The 21,317-nt window shown below is 56.4% G+C and overlaps 1 protein-coding gene across 1 annotated transcript in view; it reads right to left on the reverse strand.

Annotated features, from left to right (window-relative positions):
- AFAP1L2 (actin filament associated protein 1 like 2) overlaps positions 1–21,317 on the reverse strand; it is a 91,914-nt gene that overhangs the window by 10,139 nt on the left and 60,458 nt on the right. The window contains exons 5-11 of the mRNA XM_015557965.1: positions 18,915–18,989; positions 17,445–17,539; positions 10,726–10,816; positions 8,329–8,412; positions 5,387–5,592; positions 3,546–3,725; positions 1,112–1,201 (exon numbers count right to left, since the gene is read on the reverse strand). Of these exons, the coding sequence (XP_015413451.1) occupies positions 1,112–1,201; positions 3,546–3,725; positions 5,387–5,592; positions 8,329–8,412; positions 10,726–10,816; positions 17,445–17,539; positions 18,915–18,989 (821 nt within the window). The remainder of the gene's footprint in view (positions 1–1,111; positions 1,202–3,545; positions 3,726–5,386; positions 5,593–8,328; positions 8,413–10,725; positions 10,817–17,444; positions 17,540–18,914; positions 18,990–21,317) is intronic.

Here is a 21,317-nt window from a genome sequence, read left to right on the forward strand (position 1 = left end):
CCGGGGGCTGGGGGAGCTAGAGGTCGTTCCTACAGGAGTGGCGTGACTGCTGCTGCTATAACGGGAAGCATCTTGCTTGGTTGGTGTAGGTTAGTGATTGAGTGTCGACCTATGAACCAGGAGGTCATGGTTCGATTCCCAGTCAGGGCACATGCCCGGGTTGTGGGCTCAATCCCCAGTGGGGGAAAGGAGTGTGCAGGAGGCAGCCAATCAATGATTCTCTCTCATCATTGATGTTTCTAGCTCTCTCTCCTCCCTTCCTCTCTGAAATCAATAAAATATATTTTAAAAAACAAACAGGAAGTAGTATCAGATTATTCCAGTCAAGCTGCTTCTAGAACCACTTACCCCAGACTCTGCAAAGTAAACCGTGGGACTCCCAGCCACTGGGACCAGCCTTAGGGCAGGACCAGGGCAGACTGTTGCCGGCCAGGTCTTTAGGGACTGAGCTCACTTCTCACCCCGTGTGAAGAACACCCCCCGCCTACTCTGGCTCTGTTTCTTGTCCATGACCAAGGAAGAGACAACCCTTCCTCAGCCCTTCCTCAGCCCCTCCTCCCTGCTCAAGGCCTCGACTTCCCTCCTGTTCAGGGGTGGGAACCCCACGATGAGACGCAGTGACCCTCTGCCTGCGCTGTGCATGCCCAGGCTGCAGGGCGCCGACCTGCACGTACTCGGGGCCATGAAATGTCACCCCACGGGGGAGGCCTCCCCGTTGGTCAGCACCCAGCACAACTTCTTGGACTTTGACCCTTCAGCAGGGGCTCCGCAGCCCCATGCAAATGAGCACCAGGGCCCTGTGGTTCAGCCCTCCAGCCCCCGGACCTCTGCTGGGGGTCAGCGGGCAGAAAGAGCTTCGAGAAACAAGCCTCGCTGCTGAGGCGTGGAGGGCAGAGTGCCTCTGTCCCCGCAGAGCTCCCCCCACCCCCCTGCTGCCCAGCGAAGCGAGAAAGTAGTTCAGGTCCGTCCACGTGGCCAGTTTCCCTGCCACGCGGAAGCCACAGCCCGTACCCAAGCCTTCCGGTTTCTTGTTGATTGGGCTGAATGTGAAAACAGAGCTTCCCGTTTTATACTTTAATGTTTACGGAGACAAATGGAATTGGATCCTTACCTTCTGACAGCTCAGGCGCTGGGCCTCCGGGGAGTACTGGTTTCCCTCGGCCGCACCGTCTGCAGGCAGGCCGCTCACCTCCTGGATGACCTGAGGGAGAGGGAAAGGGAGCCATCAGCGGAGGCCCAGGCCCCCAGTCCTTGTGGCCCACCCTGAACGCACAGACGGAAGTGGAGCCCCTTGGGGTCAGGAGAGAGTGGGTGCAGGTGAGGGAGAAGATGCATGATTCCCCCAGGACACAGAACCACCCCACTCCCAGCAGCTGGCCCACATGTGGCCTGGGGACCAAGCCGGCCAGGCTGCGATGGGGGTGAGGGCGGGCGGTTCCTCAGGCCCTCTCTCCTGCAGGCCCCCACGTGTTTTGGGGGTGGACAAGGCTGGGGGCGGGGGTTTTTACAATCAAGCCCACAGACCGCCATGGCAGACAGCCCTCCGTTCTGAGGGCCTGGGCTGAGGACACGCAGGTCAACGCTAAGTCCAGAGCCGGGGCCAGGTTGGGGATTCCCACAGGGAGACCGCCAGGGTAGCCACAAACATGCTGCCCAGCCGGAAGCCCTTGGGAGCCGTGGACTTAGCAAGAGTGATTTCAAAGACCCTCCTTTTTCCGTCTCCGCCGAGAGCAGTTTATGAAAAAGGGTTAAAATCAGAAAAGCCAAAGAACAAAAGGCGAAACAGCTCTGGGATGGAGAAACTTGAGGCCTTTCTCATTCCTGACACTGACCTTGGGTCTGAGCCTCAGTCACCACATCTGTAAGATGGAACAATACCAAGCCACGGGCAGCTGTGGGGTCTGGTGTGTAAAGTGCCCAGGACAGGAGAGGAGCCTGCCCAGGGGAAGCATGGTAAGCCAGGTGTCCAGGCCCCGGGGCGTGCGGATTCCACTGCTCTGGGACAGTTGTGCTGTGCCTTCCTTTTCTGGAACTCTGTCCCATATCACATCTCCCATTTGCTGTCACATCCCTGTCCCATCCGGCGGGCACAGGTGTCATGCAGAGCTGACAGGGAGGCCGGGGCGTGTGCATGCATCTGTGCGTGTGCATGTGTGTGCATGTGCAGGTAGATTTGGCAAAACAGATGCGTCTGGTCCAGGGCCCCTCAGACAGGCTGACCAGCCCCGCCCACCTGCAGGTGTGTACAGCTGCTTAAGAGCCAGGCCCTCACAGCCAAGTCCACCTCTGCACTCATCGGACCAGGGAGGACAGCGCCTGTCTGGGAAGGTGGACAGAGCAGCTGTGTCTTCGCAGTGTTCTTGTCTTTAAACCACCAGCAGAGTGGGGGTCTCAGGAAGAGGGTGCGAGCTGGTGGGGAGGCTGGAGTCAGGGGAAGGACCAATGGGGCTGAGGTGGCAGAGGAACAGCGCCGGGAACTGGAGCAAGAGCAGCGTGTGCGTGCAGGTGTGTCCGTGTAAATGTCTGTGTGTGCGTGTGCATGCATCTGTGCATGTGTACAGATGGGGGTGGAGGGCTGACAGAATGCTCCTGCTTTGGAAATGCATCAACGTGGCTGTAATGGAGGAGGGGTTCGGGGTAGGGGTAAGGAGGGCGAGGGCCTCTCTGGCCTCACCATGGACCATGGGACCTGCTGGGTTTGGAGCTCCCTCTGCAGCTGCGGCCCCTTTCTCAGCACAGACCTTACACCGTCTGGGATGGTCCAGCTCATCTGTGATATGGGGCGGGCAGGCCCCTCCCAGGTGCTCCACTGCGGGGGCCACATCACGGTAAGTGTGGGCAGAACACAGGACCGTGGTCAGACGGCTCTGGGTTGGAAACCAGATGCTGCCACTCACTTGCCAGGTGACCTTGCTTGGTCACGTCCTCCCTCAGCCCTAATCGCCATTCTAAGATGGGGGTGTTAACACGGCCCGGCTCCCTGCCCTGTGGTTAAACTGGTTAAAAGTGCACGGCCCCTGGTAAGTGCTTACAAGTGGCAGCCACATCTGTTCCTTAATAAGGAGGCTGGTGATGCCTCCCTGGGGGCCAGAAAACAAGAGGATTTCAACCAGAGCCCAGTCCAGGTGGCCAAGAGATGTCAGCCCCACAGCCGAGTCTGTGATCCCCGTCCCTCAGACCAGTGGTCGGCAAACTGTGGCTCGTGAGCCACATGTGGCTCTTTGGCCCCTTGAGTGTGGCTCTTTCACAAAATACCGACTTCTGCGCATGGAGGGAGAACAATGGACATATAGAGATACTGGAGGAGGGGTTATTCTTTTCCTTCTAACTTGAGGCCGACCTCAGTAAACTTCCATGCTCAGTGTAGAAGGAATTGGGTCACAACATGAGGAACTGTATTTAAAGGGCCAGAAGGTTGAGAACCACTGCCTTAGACCGATGGCTGCCACTCAGCACGCAGGCGCCCTGGGAGCTGGGTCACAGACCCCCGGCCCTCGGCGGCACCCATCCCTCTGGGGAGAGCCGGGAGCTGCAGGGCCGCTCACCCTGAGCCACTGCTCCGCCTGGTCCTTGCTCTGCAGGCCCAGGACGATGACGTCGGCGTTCATCGGCGTGATCTTCAGCTTGTGCTCCTTCTTCCGCACTTGCTTCTCCTTGTGGACGACGCTGCTGCCCAGCAAGTTCACGTCCAGCTGAGGGCTGTGGTCCTTGGAGGATTTGTAACACTGGGAGGAAAGAGACGAGATGCTGCTTGGCCGGGATGCCCGGCCTCGCCCGAGTCTGCAGAGGAGGGGCCGCCGGGCATGGCAGGACCCGCTGAGACCTGGGTTCTGCCCAATAAAACCGAAGGACCAGGTACCCCAGGCAAGTGCAGAACCGTAACCTCAAACACGGCAACTCGGTCTGAGCTTCAGACCAGCCGGCTGTCTCCCTGCCTCAGCCTCCTCCTCTGGCCTCAGCTGGCGGGCGGGGAGGGGGGCCTGCTTGTCCTGGCCCTAAAACACAACCTCGGAGGGCAACTCTCACTCAGGGTGGAACACGCTTGTCCCACTTCTCCACCGCCTCATGGCCTGCTCAGCTCCCCCAGTCAGGGGGCCGTAGGAAATGAAGACTAAGTTTTTCCTTCCTTGGTTAGGAAGGTGACATCATTAGTAAGAAAAGGGGTTTTCGCCCGGCTGGTGTGGCTCAGTGATTGACCATCGACCTATGAACCAGGAGGTTAGTTCGATTCCCGGTCGGGGCACATGCCTGGGCTGTGGGTTCGGTCCCCAGTGTGGGGCGTGCAGGAGGCAGCAATGAATGATTCTCCCTCATCATTGATGTTTCTATCTCTCCTCCCTTCCTCTCTGAAATCAATAAAAATGTATTAAAAAGGGGGAAAAAAGCAAGAAAGGCACTTTTTCCTTCTGCCAGAGACAATTCTGTGCCCCTCAGTTTCTCATTTGTACAAGGGGGGGCGGGGGGGGGAGTCCTCCCAGGATCACCTGATGGACCGTCTGCACAGGGCAAGGCACGCTGTGAAGAAAGGGTGCTTATGAAGTGCCCTGGAACTTCAAATCAGGACCAAAAAATGAATTTTAAATAACAGGAAACCGGGCTGTGTTCAGGATAATATCCTTTGATTCCTTTATGGGTCTTTCTTATGATCACGAATTCAAAATACTGTGACTTCTGAGGAGACACCTAACCTGTGATTTTCATGCTGCACAGACAAATGCAGCAGCCAGGCCTGGGGCTGGGCTGGGCTGGGCTAGGGGAACCCTGACAGGGCAGCAGCCCCACCCACAACCCCCAGTGCTCAGGATGGGCAGAAGCATGGGCCCTCGGGCCGGGGAACAGAAAGGTCCCTGGAAAAAACGGGGATGGGGTGGGATGGGGGTGGTCATCTTAGTCCCCCTTTGAGAGTTTGATGAAAACCATTAGACTTTCTAGTTCAGAAAAAGTACATTCTTAGAAGCTTGATCAGGTTCAATTATTTTGGGGGCAGTAATAAACCATAAAACCCAATTTTTTTTAGAAAAAAAGCATTCAGCCCAGCTGGCGTGGCTCAGTGATTCAACTTCGACCTATGAACCAGGAGGTCATGGTTTGATTCCCGGTCAGGCACATGCCTGGTTTGCGGGCTCGACCCCCCAGTGTGGTGCGTGCAGGAGGCAGCCGATCGATGATTCTCATCATTGATGTTTCTCTCCCTCTCCCTCTCTGAAATCAATAAAAATATATTTTAAAAACCAACATTCATGCATGCATGCAAAGTCCTACATACAACTCCAGGTTAGGGAGAGGTAATAATCTGGCAGAAAGGGCTCTGACCACTTGGTATTAGGGACCACGCCCCACCCCTAACAAGAGAGAGAAGACCAGAACGCGACCTGAGACCACTGACCAGGAGCCGGGTGTCCCTGATGACGCACAGCTGCTTGGCCCACTGCCCCAGCCACTTCTTGCGCCACAGGAAGGCGCAGATGCGGGCGTCGCGCATCAGCTCGATGCTGGCCTCGGGCGAGGGCCATTGGTAGGGGGCCGACTTGCCCTTGCCGCCTTCATCCTCGTCGTAGGACTCGTAGGAGCTGCTCACGGCCTCTCCATCCTCTGCAAGGCACACCCACTAGGTCACATCCCCGAGTCCCCGCCGGGCAGGGCAGGGGATGCTCCCACACATGCTGGTTTGGTCAGGAGGGAGGGAAGCAGGCAGCAGGTGGGAGTAGCCACTGGCCCCCGGGCCCCACCCCTCCCACCTCTCTTTTGCCCTTGAACCAGCCCCACGGCTGCTGACCACAGACAGGGCAGTTTCCGGGCCCAACCCCGCTGGGCAAGGCGGCTTGGATGCTGCCTCTGGCCACGTATACAAATAACCTAAAACCAGAGTCCTTCCCTCTTCCTCCTCACGTCCTGCCATCTCGGAATCCAGAGAAACCTGACAGGGCACCTCCCACAGACGGGCCTCTGCCCGTGGAGACGACCAGCTCCCCACTCAGGACCTCTGTCTCTTCCTCTGTGCGGTGGGACCTTCCTGACCCACACGCTGTCATCTAAGTGGCCGGGAGGGAGGAGTCGCCCCCTGAGCCCAGAGCCGGGCACATGGCAAGCCTCCGACAGCTGCCTGCCCCGTCCCTGGTTCTATCCTGGGGGCAGGGAGGTGATGTGGCTTCTGGGAAAGAGAAGGCAAAATACAAAACTGGGCAGGAAATGCTTTCTGGGGAAGGGGCCATCTTGCCATTCCGCAGTGCCCCCTCCTAGTCATGACCTTTAAAAAAAACCCATCCTCATCCTCCACAGACCGCATTCTCTTTCCTGGCCACTGACACTGCCCAGCACAAGCCTAGCTCCGCCTACTTATCCCCAACCCATACGCTTCCGCCCCTCTGTCAACGAGCCAACCTCACATTTTCTTCTGTTCGAAAGGATCCCAAGACTCATCAAACGCAAACTGGATCCAAATCTACGCACACTCCACACATCTCAGTGTCTGCCCCCCACACTCTGCAGAATTTTCTCTATTCTCCCACCCTCGCTGTGCTATTCGAGGCCAAGGAAAACTAGGTGAAGAAAAATAAATAAACCAGAAACATCCCCCCAAAAAACAAAACTCGGAGAACACCAGGATCCCTGGTCCAATCCCTAGCTCAGCACAGGAATCCTATTGCAACCCTGACGCTGCGGCAGCCTCTGCTTGAATTCCCCAGTGGACAGGGAGATCACTACCTTACAACTGCTTCCATTACTGAGCAGCCCTAACGGAAGTGGGCCCCTCATCTCCTTCCCTGTGACCGCGACAGACATGTTCTGTGTCCTTGAGTCAGGATGGGAGAGGCCTCCTTCCCATGAGAGACCCCTCATGGGCCCCTTGTCTTCCGTCCCCTAGGAGCCCCCTCTGTTATCTGCACAGCCGGGCTCCTACACACTAAGAACTCAGACCGCATTTGAATTTTATTATAGGAAACGAATGAGCCCACTGCCATCGTTCTTCTGGCCACAATACCAATGACAATGTGCTTTAGGTTATTTTACTCTTTCTAAAAATAACCCTCTACGTCTTTTCATATCAGTTTTCTTTAAAAAGCAGTGTGGTACTACTTCCCTTCGTGGCTTAACGCAGATGTTGCACAGTTCATGGTTCTATACCTGTTAAATAAGCAAGGATTGAAAACAGCAGCGCCCCCCCCCCCCCCCCCCCCCCCCCGCGGGGGACCCTGAGCTCGCCTCTGGCTGGTGGCAACGTCCATTAACCCAAGCCTCTCAGAGAACAGTCTGCCCACCTGTTGTTTCAAAGGCCATAAAAACACCCACACCCTTTGACCCAGTAATCCCGGTCCTGGGAGTTTATCCTGGGAAGCTAGTTTTTTAAAAAGGAAGGAAGGAAGGGGGGAAGGTTACATGCATTAAGATATTAATTCAAGCAATTTCACAGTCAGCAGGGGGAGAAGGGGGAAGGATGATTTCATCCACTTAGGAGCAGGCATGCAAGTGCAGCCAATGAAAACTACGGACTATTCTGCAACTCAAACCCGATGAATGCGACAGCCCGAGAAAGCACGCTTACAATTTATGTGCAAATAGATCAGCACTGACGGCAATGGGGGGAAGTCACAGTAGTTGACTGGGTCTACTGGTAGGATGAGGGCGATTTTATTTTGAAAAAGTCCTCATTGTCAGTACTGCAATAAGTGAGATAAGAAGAATCAGGCATTGCCACGGGGACACTCCCGCAGTAACAAAAATTAAGGCGGGAGGCTGCAGAGTTCAGTGTGAAGAGATTGGCCAAGTCCCCTGGCCGTTTTGTGTTTTGGGGGCTGCCCCATGTGTTCCAGGGAGAAATCTAACACCTGTCCGTGAACCTCCTCAGGTGGGAGGGGGAAGCTAATTGAGAAAAAAGCATATCATAGTGCCTCACGCTACCTGGAGCAGCTTGGAGGAAGTTTAGGGCAAATGGATTCATTTTATTTCTCCCTAAAGGGCAACCACAGCACCGCCAAAAACATAGGATATTCTTAAAACAGACACTTAGCTTCTGCCACCCCCCCTCCCACCGGGTGAACAGGTGACAGACAGGATGATCAGATAATCCCATCCCCGTTCTGGCTGCCCCCACTGTCCCTCTAACCTGTCTGCGGGGAGAGGGCAGACCAACCAAGAAACGCCGAGTCCTCTGGCAGCACAAACGGATGCCACAGGCAGGGGTCTATGGAGGGGTGGCACCCGGCATGCGGGACCCAGGCGGGAGGACAGGGAGAGGGCAGTGGCCACGCCAGGGGCATGCACCCGCCTCTGGGAGCCAGGCAGCAGGCACGGGGTCACTGGCATCCCCGCTCTGGGGACAAGCAGTACCCAAGGTGATGGTGGCGTAAATGACTCCTTCGGGCACCTGCACCCATCTGGGGACTCCGGTGGAGGGGGCTCGGCCGGAATGACCTGTGTGATGGCCAGAAGCACAGACAGGGGCGAGATGGAGAGAGACAAGGTGAAGAGAGGGACAGGCCACGCGCGGACACCGAGAGAGACCTGGATGAGGCAGAATGGCTGCCGGCCACCAGAAGTCAGTGCTTTCTCATTGCAGGTGTGGGCTTGTCGGGAGAGGCCCCAGCCGGCCACGGACCTCATTTCCCAGCCCCCTCACATCCACAGGCGCCTCATCACCAGGGAGGAGCGTGGGTAGATGCAGTGCGTGTCACTTCTAGCTGGCGCTTCTCAGAAGCACATTGGGGTTTCCCCACGCTCTCCTTGCAGAGGATTCTGCGGCCTCAGAGGCGGCCGGGCCCACCCTGGCAGGAGCTGGAGAACCCACACTACCTGCTGACCAGCGATACCACACTGACCTGTCCGTGGGCGAGAGCAGATCGGTGTTGTGTTACCAGGAACTGAAAGGGGGCAACCTGTTACAGCAGCTGTCATTACCCCAACAGGAGACATCATCCATGAAGGAGCGGATGTCTTGGGCAAGCAGGACAGACACGACTGTCCCCTGCATGGGCCACCGGCACTCACGGAAGTGTTGCCAGGAGAGAGGAACCTGACCCGGGGGCAGTGTGGGGACAGTGCTGAGAGCAGGACAAGAAACCGACACCGGTCTTGCAGGAAGTCAGCGACGTCGCTTGCTGTTGGACAATGAACTAGAGCAAAGGGCTGATGCCCCGGGCCAGCCCTCCTGCTGTGACCTGCGTGTCCACCACTCACACAGGTGTGGGGACCACGGCCAGGAACGAGAGCAGGCCGGGTACGTCACAGGTGGCGCCCCCTCTGCAGGGCAAGCGTGGCCAGTTCTGCCCATGTCACCCTTGGCCCTTGTCCTGGCAGGAGAGGAAGGCAAGCTGGCCTCTTCCCAACCCTCCGGCTGCCCGTGGGATGACTATCCACTCCCTGCCCGCCTCCCCTATCTTGGCTAAAACCAACATGAACTCACAGCCCAGAGACAGACACCAGAAACTCGGTCCTTCTGACCACTTGTTTGCGTCGAGATGTAGTGTCTGCCCCGCAGACAGGCCCCTGGGAGCGTCGGGGAGGCAGGTCCGGGCCGGCACTGGCCACACCCAGGAGAGCGCCCCAGGCTTAAGATACCACGGAGGTGAGGTGCCCACCGCGGTGAATCACTTCTTCCTCCTCCTCCCAGACGCAGCCAGATGGGAGCTACACGCCCACAGCTTCGGCCTGAAATCACAGCTCGGCCGGCCGGTGGCTCCAAAACGTCTCACAAGCACAGAGGGTTCAGGCTACGGGACATCTGTCCACCACGCCGGCCTCGCCGAGGAAAGGAACCTCAGACCAAACAGGCTCTCGCCTCCCACACACAGTTCCTGGGCGGAGGGCCGCAGGGGAGCGTGAAGACAGACTCTGACCTCCGGCTCCGGCTCCGAGGGCCTGCCCGTCTCATCCCTGGGCCCTTCTCTGTGGAACCAGCAGCGCCCCCTGCAGCTCATTCCGACGACCAGGGCCCTCATCTCTTAAACCTGCAAACTGCTTTATGCTTTCAAAGACCTTTCGCTTACAAGGGAAGGGGGTACGAAGGAGACAGCTGCGGGGTCACAACCATTTCCTTTTTCCAGAACCTGGGGGGCCTGTGTTAAAGAATTCCTACATAGCCCGGCCGGCGTGGCTGGGTGGTTGAGTGTCAACTTATGAACCAGGAGGGCACGGTTTGACTCCCGGTCAGGGCACATGCCTGGGTTGCGGGCTCGATCCCCAGCGGTGGGCGCGCAGGAGGCAGCCGATCGATGATCCTCTCTCATCACTGATGTTTCTGTCTCTCCCTCTTCCTTCCTTTCTGAAATTAATAAAAATATTTTTTTTAAAAAGAATTCCAAGGAACAAATGTAATAATCTGAACAATAAATATTTAATTAAAAAAAAAAAGAATTCCTACACTAAGAGATTGAGAACCTAAAGGCTGTGACTTCCTGACTCCCAACACACCTTTCTTCTGACACATTCCTGTGCTGAATCCAGGCACATCCAGGTGGGAACACCCAAAGCATCAGGCCCCTAAACCAGCGCTGTGGACCATCCCGACCCCTCCTTGCAGGCACGCGGGGGGCGGGGGGGGGTGGGGGCGGCCTGCAGGTCTCAGCTCCCCACCTGAGCAGAGGCTCAGTGCTCTGTGGCCAGTTCTCAGCTTCAGTTACGCCCTCTGGCGAGAGCAGCCCAGGCTGTCCTTGCTGCCAGCACCCATCTGTGCGGGAAGCGGTTTACCCCCACCCCCACCCGCGTCCCAGCCCTGGCCCCAGGATGTACCATTGACGGACATGTCATACGGCTCAGCCTCTTCATAGTAACCCTCTGGAGACTCGATCTTTGGGATGGAGAGCTGTTTTCGTTCTGGAATCTGGTATGAACAAATAAAACATGTTTCAGATATGATACAAGGGCAACAACACGGAATTAAGCCTTTGGGTGGCAAGAGGGGGAAGCCCAGAAGAGAAAACGCTCAGTTGGACGTCAAGCGAGTTGGGAGGGAGTTTGCCCTGCATCCAGTGAGGGCTGTGGGCACGCTGCTTAACCCGCCGAGACGAGCTTTCTCCTCCTCGGAGTGAGGCTCAGACCCCACCGCACACACCAACTCCCCTTACACACAGGACACCCAACACGCAAAGTCCAGAAGGTGTCAGGCTGTGTGTAGCTAAACAGAACATACCTTCTAAAAAGACAAGACCTGCCCAGCCGGTGTTGCTCATGGTTGAGTGTTGACCTATGAACCAGGAGGTTACCAGTTCGATTCCTGGTCAGGGCACATGCCTGGGTTGCAGGCTCCATCCCCAGTATGGGGGCATGCAGGAGGCAGCCTGTCCATGATTCTCTCTCATCATTGATGTTTTTCTCTCTCTCTCTCTCTCTCTCTCTCTCTCTCTCTCTCTCTCTCTCTCTCTCTCTCTCTCTCTCTCTCTCTCTCTCTCTCTCTCTCTCTCTCTCTCTCTCTCTCTCTCTCTCTCTCTCTCTCTCTCTCTCTCTCTCTCTCTCTCTCTCTCTCTCTCTCTCTCTCTCTCTCTCTCTCTCTCTCTCTCTCTCTCTCTCTCTCTCTCTCTCTCTCTCTCTCTCTCTCTCTCTCTCTCTCTCTCTCTCTCTCTCTCTCTCTCTCTCTCTCTCTCTCTCTCTCTCTCTCTCTCTCTCTCTCTCTCTCTCTCTCTCTCTCTCTCTCTCTCTCTCTCTCTCTCTCTCTCTCTCTCTCTCTCTCTCTCTCTCTCTCTCTCTCTCTCTCTCTCTCTCTCTCTCTCTCTCTCTCTCTCTCTCTCTCTCTCTCTCTCTCTCTCTCTCTCTCTCTCTCTCTCTCTCTCTCTCTCTCTCTCTCTCTCTCTCTCTCTCTCTCTCTCTCTCTCTCTCTCTCTCTCTCTCTCTCTCTCTCTCTCTCTCTCTCTCTCTCTCTCTCTCTCTCTCTCTCTCTCTCTCTCTCTCTCTCTCTCTCTCTCTCTCTCTCTCTCTCTCTCTCTCTCTCTCTCTCTCTCTCTCTCTCTCTCTCTCTCTCTCTCTCTCTCTCTCTCTCTCTCTCTCTCTCTCTCTCTCTCTCTCTCTCTCTCTCTCTCTCTCTCTCTCTCTCTCTCTCTCTCTCTCTCTCTCTCTCTCTCTCTCTCTCTCTCTCTCTCTCTCTCTCTCTCTCTCTCTCTCTCTCTCTCTCTCTCTCTCTCTCTCTCTCTCTCTCTCTCTCTCTCTCTCTCTCTCTCTCTCTCTCTCTCTCTCTCTCTCTCTCTCTCTCTCTCTCTCTCTCTCTCTCTCTCTCTCTCTCTCTCTCTCTCTCTCTCTCTCTCTCTCTCTCTCTCTCTCTCTCTCTCTCTCTCTCTCTCTCTCTCTCTCTCTCTCTCTCTCTCTCTCTCTCTCTCTCTCTCTCTCTCTCTCTCTCTCTCTCTCTCTCTCTCTCTCTCTCTCTCTCTCTCTCTCTCTCTCTCTCTCTCTCTCTCTCTCTCTCTCTCTCTCTCTCTCTCTCTCTCTCTCTCTCTCTCTCTCTCTCTCTCTCTCTCTCTCTCTCTCTCTCTCTCTCTCTCTCTCTCTCTCTCTCTCTCTCTCTCTCTCTCTCTCTCTCTCTCTCTCTCTCTCTCTCTCTCTCTCTCTCTCTCTCTCTCTCTCTCTCTCTCTCTCTCTCTCTCTCTCTCTCTCTCTCTCTCTCTCTCTCTCTCTCTCTCTCTCTCCCTCCCTCCCTCCCTCTCCCTTCCTCTCTCTGAAATCAATAAAAACATTAAAAAACAAAAATAAGACAAGGACTAAATCAGAGGCCCATGGAGGAAAATGACCAGGTTCCTAAGGATTTAGAAACTTTTACCATAACACGTTCAATCATTCATTTAGCAAATACTGGATGGCTCCCGCATATTAGCTGCGCGGGACACACTCCTGCGGTCAAGAAAGCCTTAGCTAGACAGCTTGTGTTCACAGCTCCGGAGCAAGTGCACCGTGAACGGTGCTGTAACAGACGAGGCCAAACTTCGGTGGGAACCAGGGGTGTGTGAGGAACATTCAGGACCAAGGAAGGATGCCCGGAGGACAGGACCTTGGAGCTGCGTCTCAAAGACAACCCCGGGGTTCGTGGGTGGCATTGGGGTGGAATGTGCACCAGTGGGAGAGAGAGCCACCTCGTCACACTGACACGATGGTCCATATCAGAGGTCAAAGGAGCAAGAGATCCCAATGTCCGGGGTTAGGGATAGAGAACTATTCTTATCATCATCATCATCATCATCATCATCATCATCATGAAGATTAGGAACATGAAGTGAAGATGCAGAGAGATGTGCTTTCAAAACCTGCCTGCAGGGTCGCAGGGAGGGACGGGAGAAGGCCACCGGCTCCGCAGGATTGGCCAGAGGTCGGCAAACTTTTCCGGTAAAGGGCCCAACGGAAAGCACTTTCGGGGTTTGCGGGGTCTCTGATCTCAGCCCGTCAAGTCAGCGGATGCAGTGCAAGAGCCCCCGCAGATGAGGCGAAGCTCAGCAAGTGTGGCTGCGCTCCGGTAAAACGCCTCACGGAAAAGCAGGTGGCTGCGGATTGGGCCGGTTCTGATAGCGGTCAGGGCTGAAGCTGGTGGCCGGGGGTGGCCCGGTGGCCGGGGTGGCCCGATGGCCTGGGGTGGCCCGATGGGCTGGGGAGGCCCGGTGGCCTGGGGTGGCCCGGTGGCCTGGGGTGGCCCGAAGGCCTGGGGTGGCCCGATGGGCTGGGGAGGCCCGATGGCCTGGGGAGGCCCTGCACTTCTGAGCAACCTGTCCCAGAGAGCCCTGTGGGAGGCTCCTGGGTGGGGCTGGTGCCTCTGGCCGGGGCCGCCTGGGGTGGCCCAAAGGGCTGGGGAGGCCCGATGGCCTGGGGAGGCCCTGCACTTCTGAGCAACCTGTCCCAGAGAGCCCTGTGGGAGGCTCCTGGGTGGGGCTGGTGCATCTGGCCGGGCCCCGCTCTGCAGACTGATGGTGGTGATGTCCTTAATGAAGTGGCTGCCGACCCAGAGCGGCTCACTTACTGTAAAACCAACCGTGATGTGTGCTGGGGCCCCTGAGGGAGGTGGGGGGCAGTGGCGGTGCTGGCCAGGGCACCAACGGTGTCAGCGCACATCTGTTTCTCCCCCAGTGACCACAGCCCCTGGCGGTGCAGCCAGTGGCCTGAAGTGCCACCGCGGCCTGAGTCACTGGCCACACCCACGAGGCTGCTCTAGGCCCCTGGCTGACCCCTCCATGGCTGGTCGGGCCTGCTGTGCACTGACTCTGGGGGAGGGGGGTGGCGGGTGGAAGGTGACCCAGCCACCAGAGAGAGAATCAGGACATCCTGAGCCCGGGACAGAGGCCATCCTCCTGGCCCGGCCACAGGCATGGAGGACCCCAAAGCCCAGGCAGACTCCAGCTTCTAAAACAGCCACTCGCAAGCCTGGGGCCGGCAAGCCACCACGGCACCCCGAAGCTCCGGGGTCAGGGTGGGAAGGGTGAGGCTTTCTCTGTCTGAAGAAGAGAGGTCACAGGGTCACTCCAAGCTCATGCTCCCAAACTGCTGCTGCTGCTCAGGTCCTCCCCCCTCCACTCCCCTCTTCCTCCGCTTCCTTTTCCTCCTCCTACCCCCTCCTACCTCCCTCCTCCTGCTCCCCTCCTCCTCCACCCCCCTCCTCCTCCCACTCCTTCTCCTTCTCTTCCCTCAGAGCCACAGCTGCTCCCCACTCTGCCCTGACGCCATTCCTCTGGGGGCCTTGGACTAAGAGTTATGGCTCCTTGAGCCAGACTTGACCAGGGAGGCAGCCTGAGGGAGAGCAGGCGTGTGCGTGCGCGTGTGTGCAGGGAGGGGTAAGCACCCGACTACGCCAGCCCCTCCCTTTCTCACCGCACATCCAGAAGCTCCCAGGGGTGGGGGGTGTGCCCAGGACAGAACTGGGGGAGACCTAGGAAAGGGAGCTGCAGTCAGCACCCTTGTCCTTCTCAGCAGAGAAATTCCATGAGGAGGGAGGACAGTAAGGCAGCTGTCCGCTGGAAGTCTCCCCGGGGCCTGGAGCGTGTCCACTGGAACCATTCCCACCGTCCGAGGGCCACCCCGGCTGTGTTATTCTTGGGTGGTGATACTTCCCCACCTCCGAAGCCACGTTTCTCTCCAGCACTGACAGAGCCTCCCCGGCCCCTGCGGCCCTGCCTGGCTCTCGGGCCCTGCTTCTCACACCCGAGCCCGGGGCCTCGGGACCCACGCCCCAGGAGACAGGTGGAAGAGCAAAGGCCCGTGCCAGAGCCCCTGGGCCGCTGGGACTCACGGGGTCCCACTGGTTTATAACTGCAGCCGGGGCCCCAGCCCCTCTGTCCATCACGTTTGCAAAGCACAGCGACCCTAAGCAGGTCCGCCCCACCCAGCACCCCTGCCTGTGGGACTCCGCCTGGTGACCCCCAACTCCCCCCCAGGTGACCCACAAGCAGCCGCCCCAGGTGGGGCCTGCGGAGGCAGAATCAGGTGCTGAATTCCGGATAGGACATCCCTGCCCTGGCTCGGAGCAGCTGGCCGTCCTCCCCCACCCCCAGCAAGCAGGACGTGGGACGCACCAGAAACCACAGCATCGCCCCTGCCCTGGCTCCGAGCAGCCGGCCGTCCTCCCCCACTCCCAGCAAGCAGGACGTGGGACACACCAGAAACCACAGCATCGCCGGCGGGGCTAGGCCGGCAGCAGCTGGAGGGCAGCAGAGGGGAGGGACGCGCCGTCTCCCCCACGTACTGGGCAGGAAGCGAAGGGGAGCTCTCCAATGGAACAGACCTAGTGCCTTTGCTCCGCTAAAACGACCGGCTTAATTCCGGGAGGCCGCAGAGTGGCTGACACCAAGGCCCTGCGTTTGATTCCTGGCCCGGCTACCTCCCGGTGGAGGAATCGTGCCCAGTTGTTTTAACTCCCTGAGCCTCTGTTTGTCCAGAGGAAGAGCTGGCAAAGACAGGCAGGCGGGAGGCGAGGAGGACCCTGCTGTGTACGCGAGGGTGTGGCGGCCACCAGAGTCGCCAGAGCAACGGGGACACCTAGGGACTCAGATTCTGAGCTGCAGAGCCTCTGCCAGCTGTCACCCAACTCAAGGAGCCTCGGGCGGTGGGGTGGGGTCCCAGGCCCTCTGGCCCCACCAGTGTGGCCACAGGAGAGGAGCCCCAGAAGCCTGCCACCTTGGAAGGCACGAAAGCAGGGACCTGGGGTCGAGGTCCCCTCAGCGGTGACCTCAGTGACGGGTGGTCTGGAGGGAGCTCCATGCCATGGAGCCGCACAGCTTCCTGCTGGTGCTGATCTCCCGGAACCCCTGCTCCACGGACGTCCTTCTCACCTCCTCCCTCTCGGGAAAGCCTCCCCCGCCAGACCCTGTCCAGGAAAGAACTCGGGTTCTTTCAAGTTCTGGCTCTGTCGCGTGGAGGCTGTGTGACACCCAGGCCATATAAACCTGCTGACTCCACGCTCCTCGGCCGTAAAGTATCGACACTACTTCTTACCTCCCCAGATACCGACGCAGGATGCCACGCACACCTTAGCCCACTGAGTAAGGCAACCTCAGGGAGAGGGTGTCCACATTCCGTTCATTTAACACCAGGAGACAAGAGCCAGAGACCTTATAACTTGCTCAAGGTCAGAGCGCTAGTACCTGGTTGAGCTGGGACCTGAACCCAGGCCTACTATTCCATAAATCCATCCATCGTCCCTCATCCATCCTTCCTTCCATCCATTCATCCATCCATCCATCCATCCATCCATCCATCCATCCATGTGTGTGCGGCTCACTGTATGCAGACACGGGCAGTAAACACTGAACAAGACACAGTCCCTGTCCCAGGGAGCTTGTATCTGGCCTGAGAGGCACATTTCAAAGGTGGCAGTGCCGAGGAGGTGGTAACAGGAGAGTGGGACGGACAGTAACTGGGGCGGGATGGAGGTGGGATGCCCGACAATGGCAGGCCAGGGAAAGTCGGTCTGAGAATGTCTAAGAGATGAGGAGGCAGCAGCCATCAAAGAGCCAGGTCCAGGAGGTGCAACGTCCCCGAGGCAGGACTGACCGTGTGGCACAGTCCCCGTGCAGGGCGCATGTACAGAGGCTGGGGATGCAGCTGGGCCCCACTGGGGCCGTGCTAGGAAACGTGGATGTTTTTTCCTAAGTTCAGTGAGAGCTACTGGCTGATTCCAAGCAGGAGGCGCAGTGTGAGCGACGTACAATTCTGAAAGGTCACGTGGCCTGAGTTGGTAGCCACAGCGGGACATGGCCCCACATGGTGCTGGGTCAAGCGCCTGTCGTGGCCTCAGACACACTATGGCACTTGCTAGAGGGGCTCTCCCTCATCTCCCCCTTCTACTACCCTTAGCATCCCAGCACTGTGGTCCTGAGCAAATGACGTCACCTGCGGACAGGCTTACTTTGGCCCTGTCTCTCCCAGTGCCTGACACACAGTAGGTTCACAGAAAAGGCCAGACATTGGACGGATGGATACCTGTGAAAACAACTGCAAGTTCACGGGGCCCACCGCAGGGAAATCAGGGGTCTTGGGCCCACACTTACGGTCTTGGGGGGCGGGAGGTCCGGAAGACTCTTCTGAGGGGCCGTGGCGTGCTGGCGGGGCTCCCCGTTGGCCAGTGGTCTCCGCTCCTCCGGCGCTGTGGGCAGCAAGCAGAAGCTCCGGTGAGGGGTGCCAGCCTCCAGCCTCGCACATTCAAGCTAATTTGACAGGACCAACTTAACATTACCTAACCTTGGCCTTCTCCAATTTCTAGCAGGTGTTCATTACCCAGGCAGCCGGGGCTGCAGCCAAGGTTGTTTCCCCTCCAAGAATAGGGCGCAGCGGTGCCCCCGCCACAGATTCCTCAGGAGGAGCTGGTTTGGGGTCTGGCAGGCTCCGCACCCTCGCCTCCACCTGCCCCGTGTCAAAAATGGCCTAGCCGCAGAGCCCCAGCGCCCCGGGGAGCTGCCCTGTGGTCGCTATATTAAGCCACGCTGGGCTCCGACCCTGTGATTAGAGCGCTTTCCTTCCCACAGTTTAGCGGGGAGGCCAGCGGCCCCGGGCGAGTGGCTGCTTCCATGCCGGTGGGTGCTGATGAGCCCGGGCCCGGCCATGGGGCAGGAGGTGGAAAAGCCACATGAAGAACTTGACCACCAACCCCCCGCCCCCCACCCGCCGTTTGCTTTTAAGGGAAAGGCACCCAAGGCTCATGAACACCCAATGGTGTCTGACCATTTCGGTCGGCGGCCCAGGCGGCCCTGGGACAGACAGGTGCAGGCAGGTCTGACGTCGAGGCTTTTTGGTGGCTGATGTTCGGGAGCTAAGATCTGAATAGGACGAAGGGCTTTGGGGTGCTGTGTTTCTGCCTCTCTCTAAGCCTCTGCCTTTGGGTAACAGGAGGTGGGAGATGGGCTTCTAACCCTCTCTCGTCTACAACTAGGCAGCCTGCAAACCTCCGATCTCCCTGGGGTCTGCCAGCTCTACTCCCGAGGTTTTCAAAGAAAAGTAGGGAGCAGACCTGAGCAGAGACTAAGGCAGCCCGGAAGATAAAACATCCTGCTCAAGAGAACACCTGTGTAAAAGCCTTTACTATTAAGGCAGTGGCTGACATCACCATTTCCTCCCCCTGCCCTGCTCCCACCCCGACACACACATAACATCCAGACTTCTATCAAAGGACAGAAAGCCGGAACCGTGGGATCAGCACCCTCCACAGCTGCCTTCTGAAAGCATGTGAATTATAACTTCCTATTCCTGGGACAATGCTGGGAAAAGCTGAGAGGTTTTAGGAACAGATTCCTTAACCACGAGGGGGGACGCGAGACCTTTAAGAGGCAAGGAGGTGGCCCGATGAAACTTCCCAAAATACATCAACCCAAAATACCATCCACCAAAATGTGACTCTCAAAAATATCTTCCCTGGGCCTGTCTGTGGTGCTGGCTGGGAGGAGGGAGAGCTGGAACGGGACCGAGGTTCACACCTTCCCCTCTGCTGGGAGCTGGCCAGGCCTTCGGCAGCCCCAGCCCCGTACCTTTGTCTTGGGACTCGGTATTCTGTGGCTTGTTGACCGTCACTTTGTTCATGTAAATGTACTCCTCATCAGAACCTGCAGGGGGAGGATGGAAGTTCATGTGACTCTGTGAAGGGAAAGGGCTTCCAGAGAGAAACGGTGTCCCCTAGAGACACTGTCATCTGCTTGGTTCCAGGAAAGACTCACAATATTTTGAATTGACCAAAAGAGTCCAACATAAACAAAGAAATGCCAAGTTGCCGACTACTAGTTTACAGTGAGGGTACAGACGTCTTAAGGGGAAAGGCACCCACATCTCAAAGATGCACACCTCATACTCCACTCATCAGAGATTGCTCTGGGTTTCCTAGCATTTCATTTACATTGTAGAATGGTTCCTATCAGTCATTCTCACTCTAGTCTGAATTACTTGCCTGGACTAACCAGAACAATGTCTACGTAGAAGATAGGTCACATTGAGGATCTGAAAGTTTAGCTCCCAGGCCTCTAGGTGGGGTGCCAATGTGGGGGGCCTGAGAAATCCAAAGCATGCGCTCTGGGTTTAGAGGGGTACATGTGCAGGGAACTGGCAATGGAGCACTTCCAGTCACCTGCTCTACCCTGCAGATTGTACCTTGCAGCAGCATATCCCTTCTCCTCCTTCAGAATCATTTCTGTGCAGGTTGCCACTTTGCAAGTGCCTGCCTGGGCAGAGAAAGGCTGGTCTCCTAACACTTGCTCAGCTGCTAACACCCAAGGACCCTTTCTCCAGGCGCCTGCACAGGAAGCTCATCCTGATGTTTCTCCTCTTACAAACCCTCCTGCATTTTTTTTTGAGCCCCTTAATTTGCATTTCCTAGAGACTGTGGCTGATAAATTCCAGTGGTTGGATACCCTGTTACTGAGCCAAAGAACCCAATTCAAACCCCTGGCAAAGGAGGCAGTTCCGTGCCAGTCAGTTCCTCGCCACAGACCGCGTAGACTCCAGCCAACAGGCCCGTGAAAACAGTCCTGAGAACTCAGAGGAGCAGGAGGACGCAACTGATGCGTCCTCCACCATTGGTCCATGGATGCCCAGCTCGGTGCACAGCCCTGCCGGGACCAGGCAGCCACACCACCCCTGTCCCAAGGGCTGCAGGAGCTCACGGAGGGAACTATGAGGTCCCAACACAGTGAGCTACAACCGGCCTGTCTCCACCTACCGAGGTCCAGAGGGGCTGGGTCAGTACCTTCTGCAGAGCATGTGCAGGGGGAAAGGGCTCTGCAGGGGGGAGACCGGAGATGCTTTGCCATGAATAGTGTAATTCTGGGCAAAACACCTAACCAGTGTGGCCTTGGTTTTCTTATCCGCATCATATGGAAAACAATCTTGATGAAATATTGCCTCTTTTACTTAACTGTGAAGTTCAAGAGTACAAAACTCAAATGTTAGGAAACTTGAAAAAGGAAGGTAATCTTATAACTGATGAAGATTAAAAATGGCAGCCTCGCCCGGCTGATGTGACTCAGTGGTTGAGTGTTGACCTATGAACCAGGAAGTCACAGTTCGATTCCTGGTCAGGGCACATGCCCAGGTTGCGGGCTTGATCTCCAGTGTGGGGCGTGTAGGAGGCAGCCGACCAATGATTCTCTCTCGCCACTGATGTTCCTATCTCTTTCTCCCTCTCACTTCCTCTCTGAAATAGATTTAAAAAATACATATTTTTTTAAAAAAATGCCAGCCCAAGATATGGGCACTAACTCATAGTCTCAAGAGTGGGAAAATGGTGAAACAAACAAACCATGGCCCATCAACATACACAACAGCATGCTGCCTGTGACCATACACAAATGACTGAATAGAGTGGGAATCGGCACAACTACTGGGAAGTGATTTTGGAGGATAATTTAATTGTACATGTTCCTATTCTTTGACCCAGCATGTCCAACACCAGAAATTTCTCCTGGAGACACACTCCAGCATGTAAACATAATCTTACTCAAGGATGTTCACTGCAGTACTGTATGAGGTTTCTTAAAAAAAACAAAAACCTTAAATGCTCACTAATAGGAGACCATTTGAACAATATTGTTCATCCATGATGCTACCCAACAGTGAAAAATGAAGTAGGTCTAGGACAGCCAAGATGTACAGTTAAAGGGTCACATTTCAGAAGGGAAAAGCCATGTGAACTGCCAGCACGTGGAAATGCACACTGACAGCGATTATAAATGTAAAAACACTGTAAAGCCAAATACAGAGGCAGGCCCCAAACACAGGATATCCAGGGGACCCTGATAAAGATCACCAAAGGAACCCAAGGAACATAAATCATGCCTAATGTTCATTTTGCATTTCTTTCTCTTTTTTTTTTTCATCTTGTTGACTATGCCCACACTGCCACACGAAGAAATAAAAGGCAAAATACCTTTATTGTTTCAACT

This window comes from Myotis davidii, unplaced genomic scaffold, assembly GCF_000327345.1.
Source record: "Myotis davidii unplaced genomic scaffold, ASM32734v1 scaffold107, whole genome shotgun sequence".
NCBI lineage: Eukaryota > Metazoa > Chordata > Mammalia > Chiroptera > Vespertilionidae > Myotis > Myotis davidii.